The sequence below is a fragment of the Muntiacus reevesi genome, chromosome 21 (genome assembly GCF_963930625.1).
Source record: "Muntiacus reevesi chromosome 21, mMunRee1.1, whole genome shotgun sequence".
In the NCBI taxonomy this organism is placed as follows: domain Eukaryota; kingdom Metazoa; phylum Chordata; class Mammalia; order Artiodactyla; family Cervidae; genus Muntiacus; species Muntiacus reevesi.
Window position 1 is genome coordinate 11,146,367 of NC_089269.1, and position 17,664 is coordinate 11,164,030.

General features: G+C 41.6%; 2 protein-coding genes across 4 annotated transcripts in view; one reads left to right on the forward strand and one right to left on the reverse strand.

Annotated features, from left to right (window-relative positions):
- The window catches only part of LNP1 (leukemia NUP98 fusion partner 1), a 39,751-nt gene extending 25,089 nt beyond the window's left edge, over positions 1-14,662 (reverse strand). Inside the window, exon 1 of one of the 3 annotated variants that reach the window (XM_065913835.1) lies at positions 14,463-14,662. The gene's annotated coding sequence lies outside the window, so the exon portion shown is untranslated. Of the gene's footprint in view, positions 1-13,926; positions 14,362-14,462 lie in introns of those variants that run through there. The other 2 variants (XM_065913834.1, XM_065913836.1) reach the window with 2 other exon arrangements.
- Positions 14,663-14,671: 9 nt separating this feature from the next.
- Positions 14,672-17,664, forward strand: part of TOMM70 (translocase of outer mitochondrial membrane 70) — a 33,581-nt gene continuing 30,588 nt past the window's right edge. Inside the window, exon 1 of the mRNA XM_065913833.1 lies at positions 14,672-15,262. Within this exon, the coding sequence (XP_065769905.1) occupies positions 14,936-15,262 (327 nt within the window). The 5' untranslated portion in view covers positions 14,672-14,935. The remainder of the gene's footprint in view (positions 15,263-17,664) is intronic.

Here is a 17,664-nt window from a genome sequence, read left to right on the forward strand (position 1 = left end):
AGACCCTGCTCCGCCGCGCTGCCTCGCCACGCCGGTGTTCGCACAGTGCCAAGTGGCTGAGCCAGCTGCAGTTTCTAGACAGTTTGAGCGTGCATCTTTTAATTTTTCTTGTACTTATTGTGAAAGGAATTATCTTCTCATAGAGGGTAGGACACTAGTAGTGTGTGTGTTCTCATAAAGGGATCAGACACAAAGGATGCCCAAGTGACCGGGATCCTTGGCCTGCGTAAAAATGAAGTGGCTTCTTTCACACTGCCCTCTTTCACATTTGCTACTTCAGAAGACTGCAGTAATGAAAAGATGATCTTGTTTTTATTTCATTCTTCTTTTATTTCCTTTTGTTATTTCATTTCACTCCCTTTATTTATTTCATTCTCCATAGCCCCTACCTATTAATTTATTTTTCGTTCATTTTTTCTTTGTATTCTTGACAGTTAAAAGGAAGAATTATTCATTACACTGCTTTCAAGTTTGCCAAGCCAGTTTCACTCTGGAAAAGAAATGCTATGTACAGAGTTAAGCTGCTACCTTTTTTTTTTTAAGTACATCAATGGTTTTGAGACAGTTCTCACTGGCCAGAGAGCAGCGCTTGACTTGACACTGTGTGCTGTGTTCTATTGATGTCCTGATTATCAGAACGCTCTTTTTCATGCAACATATCCTAATATCATCCATTTCCATGATTCTTATCCAGTTACACTTTGAAATGTGCAACCCTTTTGAGGTGACTAACCAAAGATACTGACTGTTGCCTAACCAAGTGTCCTAAAGCATGTATATGAAGGTACGTCATGATTTTTTATTCTACAAAGTTTTGTAATTTATACAATGAAAACTATTTCAAAAGTATTCAACTACAGATCACCAGCCCAGGTTGGATGCATGAGACAAGTGCTCGGGCCTGGTGCACTGGGAAGACCCAGAGGGATCGGGTAGAGAGGGAGGTGGGAGAGGGGATTGGGATCGGGAATACATGTAAATCCATGGCTGGTTCATGGCAATGTATGACAAAAACCACTACAATATGGTAAAGTAATTAGCCTCCAACTAATAAAAATAAGTGAAAAAAATATTCAACTGTTGATGCAAAAACATATATGAGGGAAAGAAGGTATATTTTCAGAGGTTTGCCTACTAGATTATTGGTTGTATAAATATCCAGTTACTTTGGCATTAAGCATCATTAAGTTTTGCAGGACTTTGGCTAATGAGACTTTGGGATAGTCCAAGTTTTTAGATGTTGTAATAGGTTTTTAAAAAACAATACCTCACCTGTTTCACAAGAGACCTTGAGAGACAGCATTAATTCTCATCTGCCAGAGATGGAACCTCTGCAGCTTTGTCTTCAGGAGTATTATTAATTGTATGATTTCTCAAGATCTCTTTGATCTCTGAGCACCTATTACTCTATAAAAGACTAAACACACTATTTGTTAAAATTTACCACTTTGTAAAAAGCTTTATCAGTTCAGCTCACCAATGTGTCATACATACTTCAGAAAAGACTTCTTCCCAGTTATTAACTGCAATTTCACAGCGTATAAGGGCAGTGCCTTAGCACCTCCTCTTGTGTCCACAAGCCTCCCCATAAAAAGTGCTCCAGAGAAGAACTGGGGGGATTAGACTCCTCTGAGCCTGACTTCCCTTTTTTTCTTTTTCCACACCGAGTAGCACGTGGGATCTTAGTTCCCAGGCCGGGGACTGGACCCGTGCCCCTGCAGTGGAAGCGCGGAGTTTTAACCACTCGATTTCCAGGGAAGTCCCTGTGAGTCTCACTTCTTAATAGGGTCAAATTTTGCAATGTAAAATAAAGAAGTGGGTCACCAAACATTTAACAGAAATTGTGACAAAATACTTAAGACATTTAGAAAAATAAATTGGAAAGATTAAAATTTGAGTCAATCGACAATGGGAAGTCTTCAGAATATTTAAAAGAAAAACTTTAATGAAGCTCTAGAACAATCTCTTCTGAGGATCAAATGCCGTATACTATTAGTCTGAACACAGCTTTTCTGAAAAGAAATATTGCAAGGTTTATTAAGAAGCTTTAAAAAATATTCTCATCCCTTGACTAAAAAATTTCACTTCTAAGTATTCTAAGTATATAATCAGACGTTCATACAAAGGATATTTGTTTACCATAACATTATTTTAAACAGCAATAATGTGGAACTATCTTAAGAATAAAATTGACGATCAGGCTAATAAATTATGACATACTCATATGATGGAATTCTATGCAGTCATTAAAAAAATCTTAGGATTTAATGACACAAGCAACTTCTCAGAATAAAATATTTGGTGACAAAATCAAAATATAATATAGTGTGATGGTTAATTTTATTTATCAACTTGGCTAACCCATGGTGCCCAGATATTTGGTCAAAAATTATTCTAGATGTTTCTCTTTCAAAAAAATATTCCAATTGGGATGGGGAATACATGTAAATCTATGGCTAATTCAAGTCAATGTATGACAAAAACCACTACAATATTGTAAAGTAATTAGCCTCCAACTAATAAAAATAAATGAAAAAAAGAAAATAAAAGCAAACAAAAAGAAAAAAGAAAAAAAATTCTGAAGAGTGTTTTTTGGATGAGATTTAAAATTAAATCAATGGACTTTGAGTAAAGTAGATTGATCACCATTCTGTGGTAAGTCTCATCCAAATAGTTGATGGCCTGAACAGAACAGAAGACTGAACTCAGAGCAGGAGGTGACTGTGCCAGCAGACTGCCTTTAGGCTTCACTACAGCACTGCCTCCTCCGGGGTCTCTGGCCTGCGAGCCCACCCTGCAGACTTAGGACGTACCAGCTTGCACGGTCACGTGAACCAATCCTAAAATCAATCAATCAATCAATCTGTCTCTCTATAAAAAGCAGTGGTAGTCGCACAAAGCTATACATGTGTTAAAATGTCACCGAGTTCTGTGTGTGTATTGCTGGTGAAATCTGAACAAGTTCTCCAGATTATATCTATGTCAATTTCCTGATTTTGATATTGCCCTATGGTTATGAAAGTTGTCGATTTTGGGAACGGTGGGGGTGAAAGGTACATGAGACCTCCACATACATTTATTTGCAGCTTCTATAATTATTTCATCGTAAAAGTAAAATGAAAAATTACTGCTACCAAGAAAAAGTTCTCTAAATGGATAGCGACTAGATCAAAATGCTATTAAACTACAGGTATTCTTGGAATATAATAAAGATAGCATAGCTTTTCAATATCTTTGAATCCCCACAGAAAAACCAATAGAGCAACCTCTAAATGAAATCATCCATGGACAACTCTACAACAGATACAAGATGTCCCCCCACCCCCAAGTGGAAGGGGTGGGGTCACACAACCAACTGTGAGTTGTCCACGCTGAAGGAAGAAGGAAGTAAAAGGCCATCTGCTAGATTTAAGAATCAGAGAATCACAAAACAGTAAATAGTTCAGAAAGCACAAGTAATCAAGCTAAGAACAGTGCTATCCTTTTATCCACAGTGTTGTTGAGCTGTTTCTTTTGATCTAGATTATAGATTTTCTTGGATTTTCAATATGGAGACATATTGTCTGTGAATAATAAAAAGTTACTTCTTCCTTTCCACTATTCTTTTATTTATTTATTTGTCTTATTAACACCTTCAGTAACATGTAATACACCTAAAAAGCTTGACTGGCTCTTAACTTCATAAAGACTACTACTGATGTTTCATTCTTAGATATGATGTTTATTTAGACTTTCAGATGATCTTTATCAAGGTTCTATAATGAAAATGTTTTCTAATTGGATCACAGGTAGATAGGGCAAAACACAACTTTGGTTAAATCTGGGTAGAAGATCATGGTATATTAAAAATAACTGTAATTTTTTGCTACTTCTTCCACTGAGAGTTGCAGTCTAATTCACTTCCCCATGAGTCTGTGCTGGTCTTACTAACATGCTTGACCCACAAAATGCAGTAGAAGTGAAGTTTTGGAAAGCTTTGCAACTTCTGCCTGCAACTCTTCAGACACACTCACGGGGAACCATGAGACACCACGGAAGTCTGACGACCCTGACTCCTACGCTGAAAGACCACTTGATGGTCTCAAAGGAGTCCAGTCTCCAGGTCATCTTCACCAAGGTGTCAGACACCGAGGGAAGCCGCCTGGAACCCTCCAGACCTGCCCATCCACCAGGAGAGTACATTCTGCTGACACCAGCAGAAGAGAAGAATCAATCAAGCCCTGCCCAAATTCCTGAGTAACAAAATTGTGAGATATAGTAAAATAGTTGTTTTAAACCACTACCAGGCTCCCTAGGTGTCGCTAGTGATGAACCCACCTGCCAAAGCAGGAGACATAAGAGACCCAGGTTCGACCCCTGGGTCAGGAAGAGCTCCTGGAGGAGGGCAAGGCAACCACTCCAGTATTCCTGCCTGGAGAAGCCCGTGGACAGAGGAGCCTGGCGGGCTATGGTCCACAGGGTCACAAGAGTTGGACAGGGGTGAACAGACTTAGCACAGAGGAGCAGAAACCACTACCACTCAGGACAGTCTGTCAAGCAGCAACAGCTGACTGGAACACAGATATATAAACTATTTTTATGGTTTTACATTTTTTCATAATTTAACAAAATTGAGTCTCCTCCTCATTATTGGAATTGAGGCAATTTCCCACTGGTTAGGAAAAACAACAAAAGGTAAAGACAGGCGAGTGTAGCACAGAGGATCTCAGGGTCAGTACCAGACCAATGCTAAGAGCGGGTCTGCATAACAAGGGCTACTAGTCTAGTAGGAATGAATTAGCAAATGGGAAGCTACTCCACCGCAGGCCCATCACTTGGTGATGGGCCAGCATCTTCATGCAAATCAGAAAAGTGAATACCTTTTTTCCTAGCCACAGTCTGACACGAGACTGGGATGAACAAAGTGCAGGCTGAATCTCAGCCTCCACTTCTTCCAGCTTCCTAGCACAAGGCACAATTAGTATAACCTATATGCAATACCTTTGATAAAGCACAAAGAAATATTTCTATATTTGCAAATGACATAAATTCTTGTGGGCGGCAATGAGCTAAGTTGATGAGGATGGAAAGATCTTAGGAATCTGTGTGAGTGGGCAGAAAGGTGGCAAATGAGTGCACAAAGTATAAATATGAGCTAACAGTCACAGGTAAGGAGAAGATGTAAGGCTGTTGCAGATTGTTCCTCAGATTGTTCCCTGAAGATAATACAGAGGCTTCCTTTGACAGCAAAAAAAGCAACTACTTGATTGAATCATTAAAGTGACATTCCCCCTGAGAAGTAAAGTAGTACCACCCACTCAACTGATGCTCTGATGGAAACTGAATAAGGCAGAAACCATTAAGAGTGGAGAAAAATTAATAGCATGAGGGCTCAGAAGAAACAAGGCCTTCTGTATATGAGTAGAATATGAAGGACAAATTAATGAGGTCCCAGGGAAAGGAACTGCAGTGGTGGAGGAGGTAGCTGTGAATACAGCAAGCCTGGGACTGGGAACTAGTAGCTATGATGATGGTGGTGATGGAAGCAGACAATTTCTGGTGATGGCAGGAGTTGCAGCAATTGAGTTGGTTTCCCAGCTCTATCAGTGGTCTTGACAGCAATGTGGCACCAGACCATCAATGCTGACAACAGCAATGCAGATAGAGCAGTAACAAGGAAACTGTCCAAAAAATACTTCATTAACTCTTTATTCAGCACTGACCATATTTCAGGTTCAGTAGATAAATGTTAACAAATAATCATTATATGCCCAGTCCCGTAATAGATGTGGGAGTACAAAGATGATTAGATTAATGGTCCCCATCCTTCACAAACTCAAAATTGAGTATGGGGAACACACATGAAAAACAAAAAAATTATGGCAATGTGATAATTGTGAAGAAGAACCATAAACTTTTGTGTAAGCCAAAGTAAACAAAGAAAACATATTCCTTTGTTCTGACACATGGCATTAGAGCAGGCACTGTATTAGGCACTATATAAAACACAAAACAAATCAGATATATACTCTGATCTGAGATGCTTATTGTCCAGTTGATGAAGGAGGACAAATACAATTCTTAAAAACAAGTAGGAAAGTGATATGTTTTAGAAAGTTTCCAAAAAGTATTTCAGGTTTTTAAAGGAAAGCCTGCATATAGTACTCAGTATTGTCTTAAGTAAAGGTACATTCTACCTACTCAATCTTGAATACTACTTTCTCCGTCTTTGATGCCCTTTATTATAGTTTACTTCAAAAAATGTTTACTGAGTGCCTCTTATATTGAGTGCCTGCTCTATACTGAATATCCCCCCTCAATCATATATTGAGCCCTAACCCCCAATGTGATATATTTGGAGGTGGGGCCTTTGGGATGTAATTAAAATTATATGAGGTCATGAGAGTGGGGCCCTGGTCCACTGGGATTAGTGTCCTTATAAGGAGAGACACTAAAGAGCTTGCACCTTTCCCTACCTTGAGAAAAAAAAAAAAAGAGAAAGAAAAGAGCAAGGAAGGGAAGGATGGAGCAAGGGCAAGAGTGAGGAAAAAAAGAAGAAAAAGAAACAAAGAAGAATGAAAGAAAGAAAATCACCTGAGGACACAGCAAGAAGGTTGACACCTGCAAGCCAGGAACAGAGCCCTCACCAGAAACCTAACTAGCCGGAACCTTGATCTTAGCCTTCCCAGCTTACAGAACTGTAAGAAATAAACTTCTGTTCATTAACCCAACAAGTCTAGCACATTTGATTATAGCAGTCTAGTACCAATAACCTCAGATATGCAGATGACACCACCCTAATGGCAGAAAGCAGAGAAGAACTAAAAAGTATCTTGATGAGGGTGAAAGAGAAGAGAGAAAAAGCTGCCTTAAAACTCAACATTCAAAAAACTAAGATCATGGCATCCGGTCCCATCACTTCATGGGAAATAGACGGGGAAACAGTGGAAACAGTTTCAGACTTTACTTTTTTGGGCTCCAAAATCACTGCAGATGGTGATTGCAGCCATGAAATTAAAAGACACTAGCTCCTTGGAAGAAAAGCTGTGACCGACCTAGACAGCATATTAAAAAGCAGAGACATTACTCTTCTGACAAAGGTCTGTATAGTCAAAGCTATGGTTTTTCCAGTAGTCATGTATGGATGTGAGAGTTGGACCATAAAGAAGGCTGTAGAATTGATGCTTTCAAAATGTGGTGTGTTGGAGAACACTGTTAAGAGTCGCATGGACTGAAAGGAGATCAAACCAGTCAATCCTAACAGAAATCAACCCAAAACATTCATTGGAAGGACTGATGCTGAAGCTGAAGCTCCAATACTTGGGTCACCTGATGTGAAGAGCCAACTCATTAGAAAAGACCCTGATGCTGGGAAATATTGAAGGCAGGAGGAGAAGGGGACGACAGAGGATGAGATGGTTGGATGGCATCACCAACGTGATGGACATGAGTTTGAGCAAGCTCTGGGAGATGGTGAAGGACAGGGAAGCCTGGCATGCTGCCGCAGTTCATGGGTTTGCAAAGAGTCAGACACAACTGAGTGACTGAACAACAAGCCATCCCTCCCAGACTAATGTCCTTCTCATCCAAAATTCACATCCTTCTCACATGCAAAATACATTAATTCCATCCCAATAGCCCCCAAAGTTAACTCATTCCAGCATCCACTCAGAAACCTAAGGTTCCAAGTTTCACTTAAATATCATGTAAGTCAGGTATGGGTGGGTCTTGAGACATGAATCGTCCTGAGGCAAAAATTCCTCTCCAGTTATGAACTTGTAAAACCAGACATGTTACATGCTTCCAAAATATAAATGGCCCTTGAACAAAAGAGTTCTGAACTGTGAAGGTCCACTTACACATGGATTTTTTTCAATAAATGTGTGTAACACTATGGTGCTTCCCTGACAGCTCAGCTGTAACAAATCCGCCCGCAATGCAGGAACCCCAGTTCAACTCCTGGGTTGGAAAGATCCCCTGGAGAAGAGATAGGCTACCCACTCCAGTATTCTTGGGCTTCCCTGATGGCTCAGATAGTAAAGAATCTGCTTGCAATGCAAGAGACCTGGGTTTGATTCCTGGGGTGGGACAATCCCCTGACAGAGGGCATGACAATCCACTCCAGTATTCTTGCCTAGAGAATCCTGCTGGACAGAGACTGGCCGGCTACAGTCCATAGGGTTGCAAAGAGTCGGACGTGACTGAGTGACTCAGCATAGCACAACTCTTCAGAGGTAGTTGAATCTGTGGATGCGGAACCACACCCGTGGAGGCAGAGCCAACAGTAAAGTCATATTCAGATGTTCACCCGCACAGGGTGGGGGCAGCACCTCTAACCCCCACACCGATCAAGGCTGAAGTGCACAATGACAGGCATATTACAGATATGCCCATTCCAAAAGGGAAAAACTAGGAAAGCAGGGCTGATGGGTCCCTAGCAAGCCCAAATTTAGCAACGCAAATTGCATTGTATCTTAAAGCTCAGTAATGAGCCTCTTTGGTTTGACACTCTGCCTTCCAGGCCCACAGGGGCGGCAGTGTCGCCTCCACAGCCTGGAGTAAAAGGCGGCCCTGCTCATGAAGCTCTCCGCAAGTGGGGTCCTGTCTCTAAGGCACTGGGCAGACGCATCCTGGTGGCCTGCCCCCGGGATCTGTGGTAGGAGTGGTAGCCCTGCTATCTGAACAGCTCTTAGCATTCTTCCTTTTTCCTGAACATAAAGCAGGTTCACATCTGAATAACTGTGTGGCCCTATCCTGTAAAAGCCCCAAACTACAACAGCCTTCTTCATTCCACCCTATTTTGCAGGGGGGGGGGGTCCTCTTTAGTTCCAGCTGGCGGTGTATCTGCTGATAAAATCCTGTTTCTATTCCTGGCTTCTGCTGATATTGACAATTAAGTTCATAAGTTGTACTAATGATCCACCAAATGATCTTTCGGCCACATCCTAGTGTTCGCTTCAGAATAAGGTTCTCTCTCTCTTTGTTTTTGCAGAAGGCTTGGAATTTTTCAAATCTCCTAGTTCCTTTACACTTTACTATAAATAGTAAGGACTACCCAAGGCACACCTTCAATACTTTGCTTAGAAATCTTCTCTGCTAAATATGCAATCATCACTCACACTTCTAACTTTTACAAAACACTGGGACACAATTGAGCCAAGTTTTTTTGGATGCTTTACAAGAAGGATCTCTTTGCTCCAATTTCCAATAACCTTTCCCTCATTTCTACTTGAGACCTCACTGGAATGGCCTTTATCATTCATATTTCTACCAACATTCCAAGACTTTTCATGTATTTCTGTAAGATGGAAGTTTTGTCTCCTGTTTGCCTCTTTTCTTTCTGAGCCCTCACCAAAAACACCTTAATGTCCTCATATCTATCAACAGTTTCTTCATAGTAATCTCAGCCTTTCCTAGCACATGCCTCAAAACTCTTTCAGCCTTTACCCATCACACAATTCCAAAGTCACTTTCACATTTTTGGTATTTGTTACAGCAGTACTCTACCCTAGAACCAAAATATATAGGTACTTCTTGGGGCTCTCCAGAGAAACAGAACCAGAAATTTATAAAAAGGAACAGGTTCATGCAATTATAGAGGCTGAGAAGTCCCAAGATCTGCAGTCAACAACCAGAAACCCAAGAGAACTGACAGTATAAATTCCAGTGTGAAAGCTGGCAAGTTCAAGACCCCAAAAGAGCCAATGCTTCAGTTCAAGCCCAAAAGCAGAAAAGATCAAAGTCCCAGCTGAAGGGAACACTGAAGTTCCCTCTTGCGCAAGGAAAGGTCAGTCTTTTTTTCTATTTAGGTCTTCAACTGATTAGGGAAGGCAATCTGCTTCATTCAGTAAAACTGATTCAAATGTTAATTTCATCACCACCAACAACAGCCAAAAACCCAACCCTCTCAGAAGCACCCAGATAATGTTTCACCATATACCTGGGCACCTTGTGGCCAGATTGACACATAAAATCAGTCATTAACACTGACTATTTTTTGGGCTCCGCAGGTAAAAGATGAACAAAGTTTCTACTGGTATGGAGCTTATGTCCTAAATAAATAATTTCAAACACTTGTGCTAAGAATGTGGACCAAGGAAACAGAAGTGTGAGTAAGGAGGTGGGGGTGGGTAGAGACATTTATAGGAAGTGGAGCAATCCTGAAAGTCTAAGAGCTAGAGAATGAAATCGGAGTTACACTTTGGGAAGAATAATCTAGTATCAAGCTGCAAAGTGGTACCTGGGAGAGGTACTACAAACAGGGAAGCTAATACAGCATACAGGAAAGATGAAGGTAATGGGAAAAAATAGAGGAAGAAGGGAAGAAACTATTTATTGAGCATATACTAGGTGTCAGACATCAGTGTTTTCACATATTTGAGCTGGAAGTGGCAAAAAGCACAAAGAGGAAGAAAAATATCAGAAAAATATCACCAACGATCAGCAGACAAATGTCTAAGGTTTCAAGTATGAGTAACCAGTAAGACAATAGAGATGTTATGAGAAAAAAAAAGGATTACACAAAAGAAGAGAATGAGGAGCAAGAGAATGTGTTATATTTTTTTAAAAAATGAGGCATCCAGGTAAAGCTGCTCAGTAAACAGTAGGAAATTACAGGGCTAGAGGTGAAGAGATAAGTCATACCAGATGTGAAGATAGAGATTATCTTCAGATAACCTCTGAAGTTGAAGCAATGAGATGTACATCAGTTACTAATGCAGATAAAGAAGAGGATATATTTTTATGGACTCTCATACTTGAGGAAGATCTATAGGTGTGCTGTCCATAGCAGGAGCTATTAACCACATCAATTTAAATTAAAATGAAAAATTTAGTTAGTTGTACTAAATACATTTCAAATGGCTACCATATTGGATATCAGAGATAGAAAACATTTCCAACATCACAGAAAGTTTTACTGGGCAATATATATCTAGAGGTTTGTCAATAAATGAAAGAGGAGAATTTAGTCTCATGAAGAGACCAACCCAGACAGCATATTAAAAAGCAGAGATATTATTTTTCCAACAAAGGTCCATCTAGTTAAAGCTATGGTTTTTCCAGTAGTCACGTATGGATGTGAGAGTTGGACTATAAAGAAAGCTGAGCGCCAAAGAATTGATGTTTTTGAACTGTGGTGTTGGAGAAGACTCTTAAGAGTCCCTTGGACTGCAAGGAGATCCAACCAGTCCAACCAAAAGGAAGTCAGTCCTGGGTGTTCACTGGAAGGACTGATGCTGAAGCTGAAGCTCCAGTACTTTGGCCATCTGATGTGAAGAACTGACTTATTGGAAAAGACCCTGATGCTGGGAAAGATTGAAGGCAGGAGAAGAAGGGGATGACAGAGGATGAGACGGTTGGATGGCATCACCAACGCAATGGACGAGTTTGAGCAAGCTTCAGGAATTGGTGATAGGGAAGCCTGGTGTGCTGCAGTCCATGGGGTCGTAAAGTGTTGAACACAACTGAGTGACTAAACTGAACTGACTCTCCTGAAAGCCAGGGAAAACAACATTTCAAATAGAGAATGACCCATGGTATCCAGTAAAATCATATGAAAACTAAAAACAATAACTTGTGACCTCTAAAGCAGTTTCAGACTAGTAATAAAGTTAGAAACTGCTTATAAGAGATTTTGGATGAAATGAATGATAAATAGGTTAAGCTAACAAATATAAACAATTCTTTCAAGTAATTTTTCAGTGAAGAAAAACAAAGAATGGAAACCTAAGGAAGAATTGAAAGAGAATCAAGCTAGATGTATACCTAAAACAAGCACGCTTGTGGTCTCATTAGAAGGCTTGGCCATCAACCAATCAACCAGCTATCCACTAACTTTACCAGTCAAAAAGCCTTTCATATGGCAATGACAATTGAAAGGACAGAATTATACAAAGTTAAAGCTATGAGAAGCTTTGTTCTTAGTCACTAAGTCGTTAACCACTCTTTTGAAACCCCATGGACTGTAACCCACTAGGCTCATGAGTCCATGGGATTTTCCCCAGCAAGAATACTGGAGTGGGTTGTCATTTCCTCCTCCAGGGGACCTTCCCAGCCCAAGAATTGAACACCTCCTGCATTGCAGGAGAACTCTTTACCTCTGAGCCACCAGGAAAGCCCCAAAAGAAGCTTTGAAAGGGTAAGTTTCCTCATCATGTCCAACTCTGTGACCCTATGGACTATAGCCGCCAATCTCCTCTGTTCAATTAATTCTCCAGGCCAGAATGTTGGCGTGGGTAGCTGTTCCTTTCTCCAGGGGATCTTCTCAACCCAGGGATCAAACCCAGGTCTCCCACATTGCAGGCAGATTCTTAACCATCTGAGCCACCAGGGAAGCCCAGAAGCAGCTTTAGGAATCATCTAATCCACTGGTTACATCATAAGAAAGCAGGTGTCCGGTCACACCCACAGCCTAGTAGTATTAAACTCTAGATTAAGAACTCAAGTGTTTTGCATCCAACACTATTAGATGTTCAGCCTCATTCAAATGCCTCCTAAGACACAGACCAGAGAAGTGAAGAGAGTTTCATCTATTGAGTTCCTTTAATCTAGCAAGAAATTATCTGTTCACATACATAAAACTTCAATTTTTTAAAAACGTAACATAATTCTTTTACTTCTCTCCTTTAAAATTTAGAGAAACAGAGAACTAAGCATTGAGTGTCTACTATCTTACAACAAACATTACACTAAAAAGACCTTAAATACCATCTAATTAACTCTTTAACATATAACCTGTTTTCAGTATTTCACAGCTTAGAAATGCATGCATCAATTCAATGAGGTCACAAAGGTAGTGACACTTCTACTCAGTTTCACATTATATTCAATTAGGAAATGGAGAAAATGGGAGGAAAGAGATGAAGAGGCTAGGGAATGGAAACTATATGTTTAACAAGGTAAAAAAGTAACAAGGACAAATTCACTTACTGATGCCAATCTTATTAAAAATAAAACCAACTCTTTAGATAAATAATAGCTACTTAAATAAAATGTTTCAATGTTAACATTGTCTTTGGAGGGAACCCGGTGGCTGTGAAACCGGGTAGAAAGGAGACTTCACAGTAACTTTTGTAACTTTTGATTGCAACTATAACAATCCACTGCCTATTCCAATAAATAAGTTTCCTTTAAAAATTTTAAATGTTTTAGTTCCTACCAATAATTTGTAATTATTGGCATTCAACAATCCCCTGAGGCTGCAGAAAAATGGAAATTTCAAGAAAGAGAGAGTCTAACTTTGTTCTGAAAAGGCTAGGGAAACATTACTTTAAGGGACCAAGGACTTGCCTTGGGGGTTGGGAATCAGGAAGTGAGAGAAGCATTGCCTGCAACAATCACTATTTGATCAATTCTACTGCTATTATTTTTAGCTCATCTTTTTAGCCTGTTGCTAAGGAACTCTACAGCCTGAAAGCAATGTACCAATAGGAACCCATATGAAGCAAGAGAAAAGCAATTATCCTGACTTTCAAATTAGGCCATTCAGTCTATTTTGGTACCATTTAATAAATTATTTCCTTTCAATCTTTATGCAGCCGCTATAGTGTGCACATACATATTTTCGCTGTGTCGAAAATCCTCGGTTGTACCCAAAAGCAAAATCTTCATTTGTAAATTGTTATTATGAGGGTCTGCAGATCAGCGTACCTGAAATGGAGAGCCATAGTTCTGGACTCTGATTTTCTATTAATACTTGTCTTTTATTCTCGCAAATACTTTGAACTCTAAACTTCTTGCAAGGAAAATTTTTGTATTTTAAGGAATTTGGTGCAGAACGCGGTGACAGGACTTGACAAAGCTATTAGACACATAAAGCTGAAATTTCTACTTGGGAACATGGCATGACAGTAGGTGGATCAGAGCATTGGGGAGGGCGCGGAGGCTGCAAAGAGCGAGGTGTGGGCTGGGGTGTCAAGTGAAATCCGGTATGACACAAATACGTACAGGAAAGATGGGCACTCTGGGTCTTCTCATTTCTACCCACTCACTTCGAGAACCTCGCAACACCCAGACGTCATCGCTCTCGTAATTGGTGCAGAAGGTAAGTCGCAGGGACCCCGTTCAAGCTGTTTCAACTGGAGCCAACCTAGATTTCCACCGAGTCTGATTTCTGCCACCCGCCGTTGCCCTCAATAACCTCAAATTCTTCCAGACTAAAATCTGACCATGGTAGAGCTAAGAAGACCGGTGGTATCGGGCTATCTTCAGCTTTTGGCTTTCCTCCCACATTTTTAAAAGTCCTTCCAACCCTATGGTTTCCCGGGACACGCGCACAGACAGCCGAGCTAACGGCCGCCGGGCTCTAAGCAGCGCCAACGTGGCGGTAACGGGAAAACGAGGGGTCCAAATTCCACCAATGAACAAGGCAGCTCGGCCTATGCCCCGCCCACCACTCCTGCCAGCCAATAATCTTCAAAACTCCTGTGTTACTCCCGCCCATTCTTAGCGCAGCTTAAGAGCCTGAAGCTTCCTCTGCTCACCCGAGCACTTTAACCCGCTGTTTATGCGCCCTTCCTCCGCTTCGCTAGCTCAGAGGGCCCTCGGCCCTTCTTTACTGAAGGCGAAGGGAGCGGCATCGGCTATCACCGGAGGCCCCGGACCCCAGAAGTTAGTCTTACGATCAGCAGCGGTACGAAAGGATTAAAGAAAAAAAGGGCTGCCTGGGACGTTCACATCACGCCCAGTTTACCTTGACCCGGAAGTGATTTTCCACTCCTCTTTTCTCCCTGCCCCCCTCCCTTTTTGAGAAGGGAAAAAGGACAGCTAGGTCTGGCCCGGCATGCCTTGGGCTTCCGGTGACCTCTGGCCCTTTTCTGTCGTCCGCTCTTGCTGCCTAGCGTGCTTGTTCGCTCACTGCTTTCCTTCCCTCCCTCTCTCCCGTTTTCCTTGGGACGCTACCTGGTGACTGTGGCTCCCGCGACCAGCAAGGAGGCGGTGGCGGAGGACACTCGCTATGGCCGCCTCTAAGCCTGTGGAGGCGGCAATGGTCGCAGCGGCTGGACCCGGTTCCGGGAATGGGGTGGGCGGCAGCAGTGCGACTTCGGGCCCGGGCACTGGGGGCCTGCCGAGATGGCAGCTGGCGCTGGCGGTCGGGGCGCCCCTGCTGCTAGGAGCGGGTGCCCTGTACCTGTGGAGCCGGCAGCGGCGGCGCCGGGAGACCGGGGCCCGAGGCGACTCCGGCGGCCTGAAGCGCAACAGTGAACGGAAGACCCCGGAGGGCAGGGCCAGTCCGGCCCCGGTCAGCGGACACCCCGATGGCCCCGGTACTCACCTGGAAATGGTGAGAAGCAGCCCCGGGCATGGAGGTGGAACCCGGCGGGTGCAGCCTTTCCTTGACGGGGTTGTGCCCCTCAGGGGGCTTCCCCTCAGGTGGAAGCTGCCGAGCGGCCGCGCATGGGTTTAGGGAAGCTCGGTTCTGGCCGCCGTTGTAGGGAACGGAGTAGCCCGAGGGCACAGGTTAGCACCGTTCGTTGACAGTTTCCTTTTGGTTTCAGAAAAGTATTTGCTTTTCTTCTCGGTGACACAGCGTTTATCTCTATCGTTGTGGGTAAGGGGTCATTTGCTAATGTGATGATTGTCTTTAACTAGTGAAGGAAGCCAAATTCACTTAAGGATCGGTACATTGTGATGTGAATTGCCCTGATCATTTCTAAGGCCTAGGACTTAATCAGTTAGTAATCTTTTAGTAACCAATGACTCCCTTGGTTGGGGAGTAAATACAGTGACTTGGTGGACAAGAGTAAAATGGTGTTCAGAGGCATTTATTTCATCTGTGGGAATGAGTTCTTAAACTTGGGGTAGAAGCATCTTAAATTTATTTTTTATTAATTTTACCTGGCAACTTAACATGACCAAGCCTGACTGCGTAATAACGGATTCTCTGACGTTAAGCCAAGCTTCGGAGTGCCTGATAAACTGCTCTGTATGGTTTTGTTGGAACTATTAAATCCTTCTGGTATCTGACAGCTGTTGGGGGAGGTGGGACGGAGTGGAATTGGCCTGGCTGCATTTAACAATACAGGAGTGAGCTGAGGGGGGTGGGGAGGATTTTTCTGAGTCTGAGATTGTATAATGGCAGTTACAGAGTGAATCAGTTCAGAGGGAACTTTGGTCAGAAAACTCCCAGTTATATATATTTTCAAGTTATTTCTATATTATACTATCTTCTCCAGAGGATCTTTCCAACCCAGGAATCGAACCGGGGTCTCTTGCATTGCATTTGAATTCTTTACCAGCTGAGCTATCAGGGAAGCTCCTAATAAAAGTATAGCAAAGATGCAGTTCGACTGTGCTGGAAAGAACCTATGGGCCGTGAGAACCAGGAAATGTGTGTTCTATATTGGGGTCTCCAGCAGTTAAAAGTCATTTTCTCTCTCTGCTGTTGGTGTCATCCCTGTAAGAGAAGAGAATTAAAATATTAGATCTCTTTTATTTCAGTCCTGGGAGTGGTGATCATGGCAGCATGAATTGGTCATCATTTGTCTTGTTTTCATGTTTCTGAAATCCTCTGGCCATTTCCTGTTTTGTTTTTAAACCCGGGAGAACAGTGGCTGAATAAAAACACATAAAAGTTCTCAGCTGTGTGTGCTGTGCTTGCTAAGCTGTGTCAGTCGTGTCTGACCCTCTGCGACCCCACGGACTGTACCCGCCAGGCTCCTCTGTCCGTGGGGATTCTCCAGCCAAGAAGACTGGAGTGGGTTGCCATGCCCTCCTCCAAATCACCAAAAATGGTTTCTATTTAAAAAAAAAAAGTTAGGGTTTGATATTGCAGTTTCAAAAATGACCTACTCCACCTCACCTTTATGGCATTTGATAGGATTTAGCATACTGTCAGATTTTAGATTTCCTTTAGCCCCCATTTTCAGTTTTTCAGCATTGTCTAGGTCAACACTGTGATAATTTTTAAACTTTATGGCGTTTTGTAGTTTTACCAGAACAATTTTCTAGTTCATGTCATTGCTGCTAAAAATTAAACTTCAATATTGACTTCTTTGTATAACTTGAACTGCTTTAAAATGATTACTTCTGACCCAAAATAAAACTGAGCAAAACACTTGCACATACTGTTCTTGTGGAATTTATGGAGTTGTACGTATAATCTTACTTTGAGTTACTAGATGATACTTTAGTAAAGCAACAGTAAAAATGTCTTTGCCATTTTTTGATGGAAGTTTGTATTGTAACTGATGATGATCAGTGTATACTGAAAGACTTTGTTCGTTTTTTATAGCCTGGTCCTTAGAGTTATTATTAGACTATTAGACCACAAATGGTAATTTATTATTTTCTGTGGTTGGAGAAATTGTTTTATATTTGAATAGCACCTTTAAATTGTCAACCTCAGTGGGCTTTGTAAATAAGAAAACATTTGTTTGAACTGATGGGAAAACTGGCAGAATCCTGATGCTCAATTCTTTTCCACCTAATCAATAGTTTTAATTTAAGGGAATGCAGGAATGGACAAATATTGTCAGTTTAGGGCTCAGTATCAGTGAGCAGAATGGAAAATCAGTGGTTATTGTTTGTTGGCTTATGTTTGCCTTAATGTAAAACTGAACTAATTACTGGGCTTCTGTCTATTGGGTTTGTGATACTCATGTACAAACAGCCTATACCAAATTGGCTTTTTCTGGGATAGCAAATACTTGTAAAGCAAAAAATTCATATTTTTGTTTAATTAAT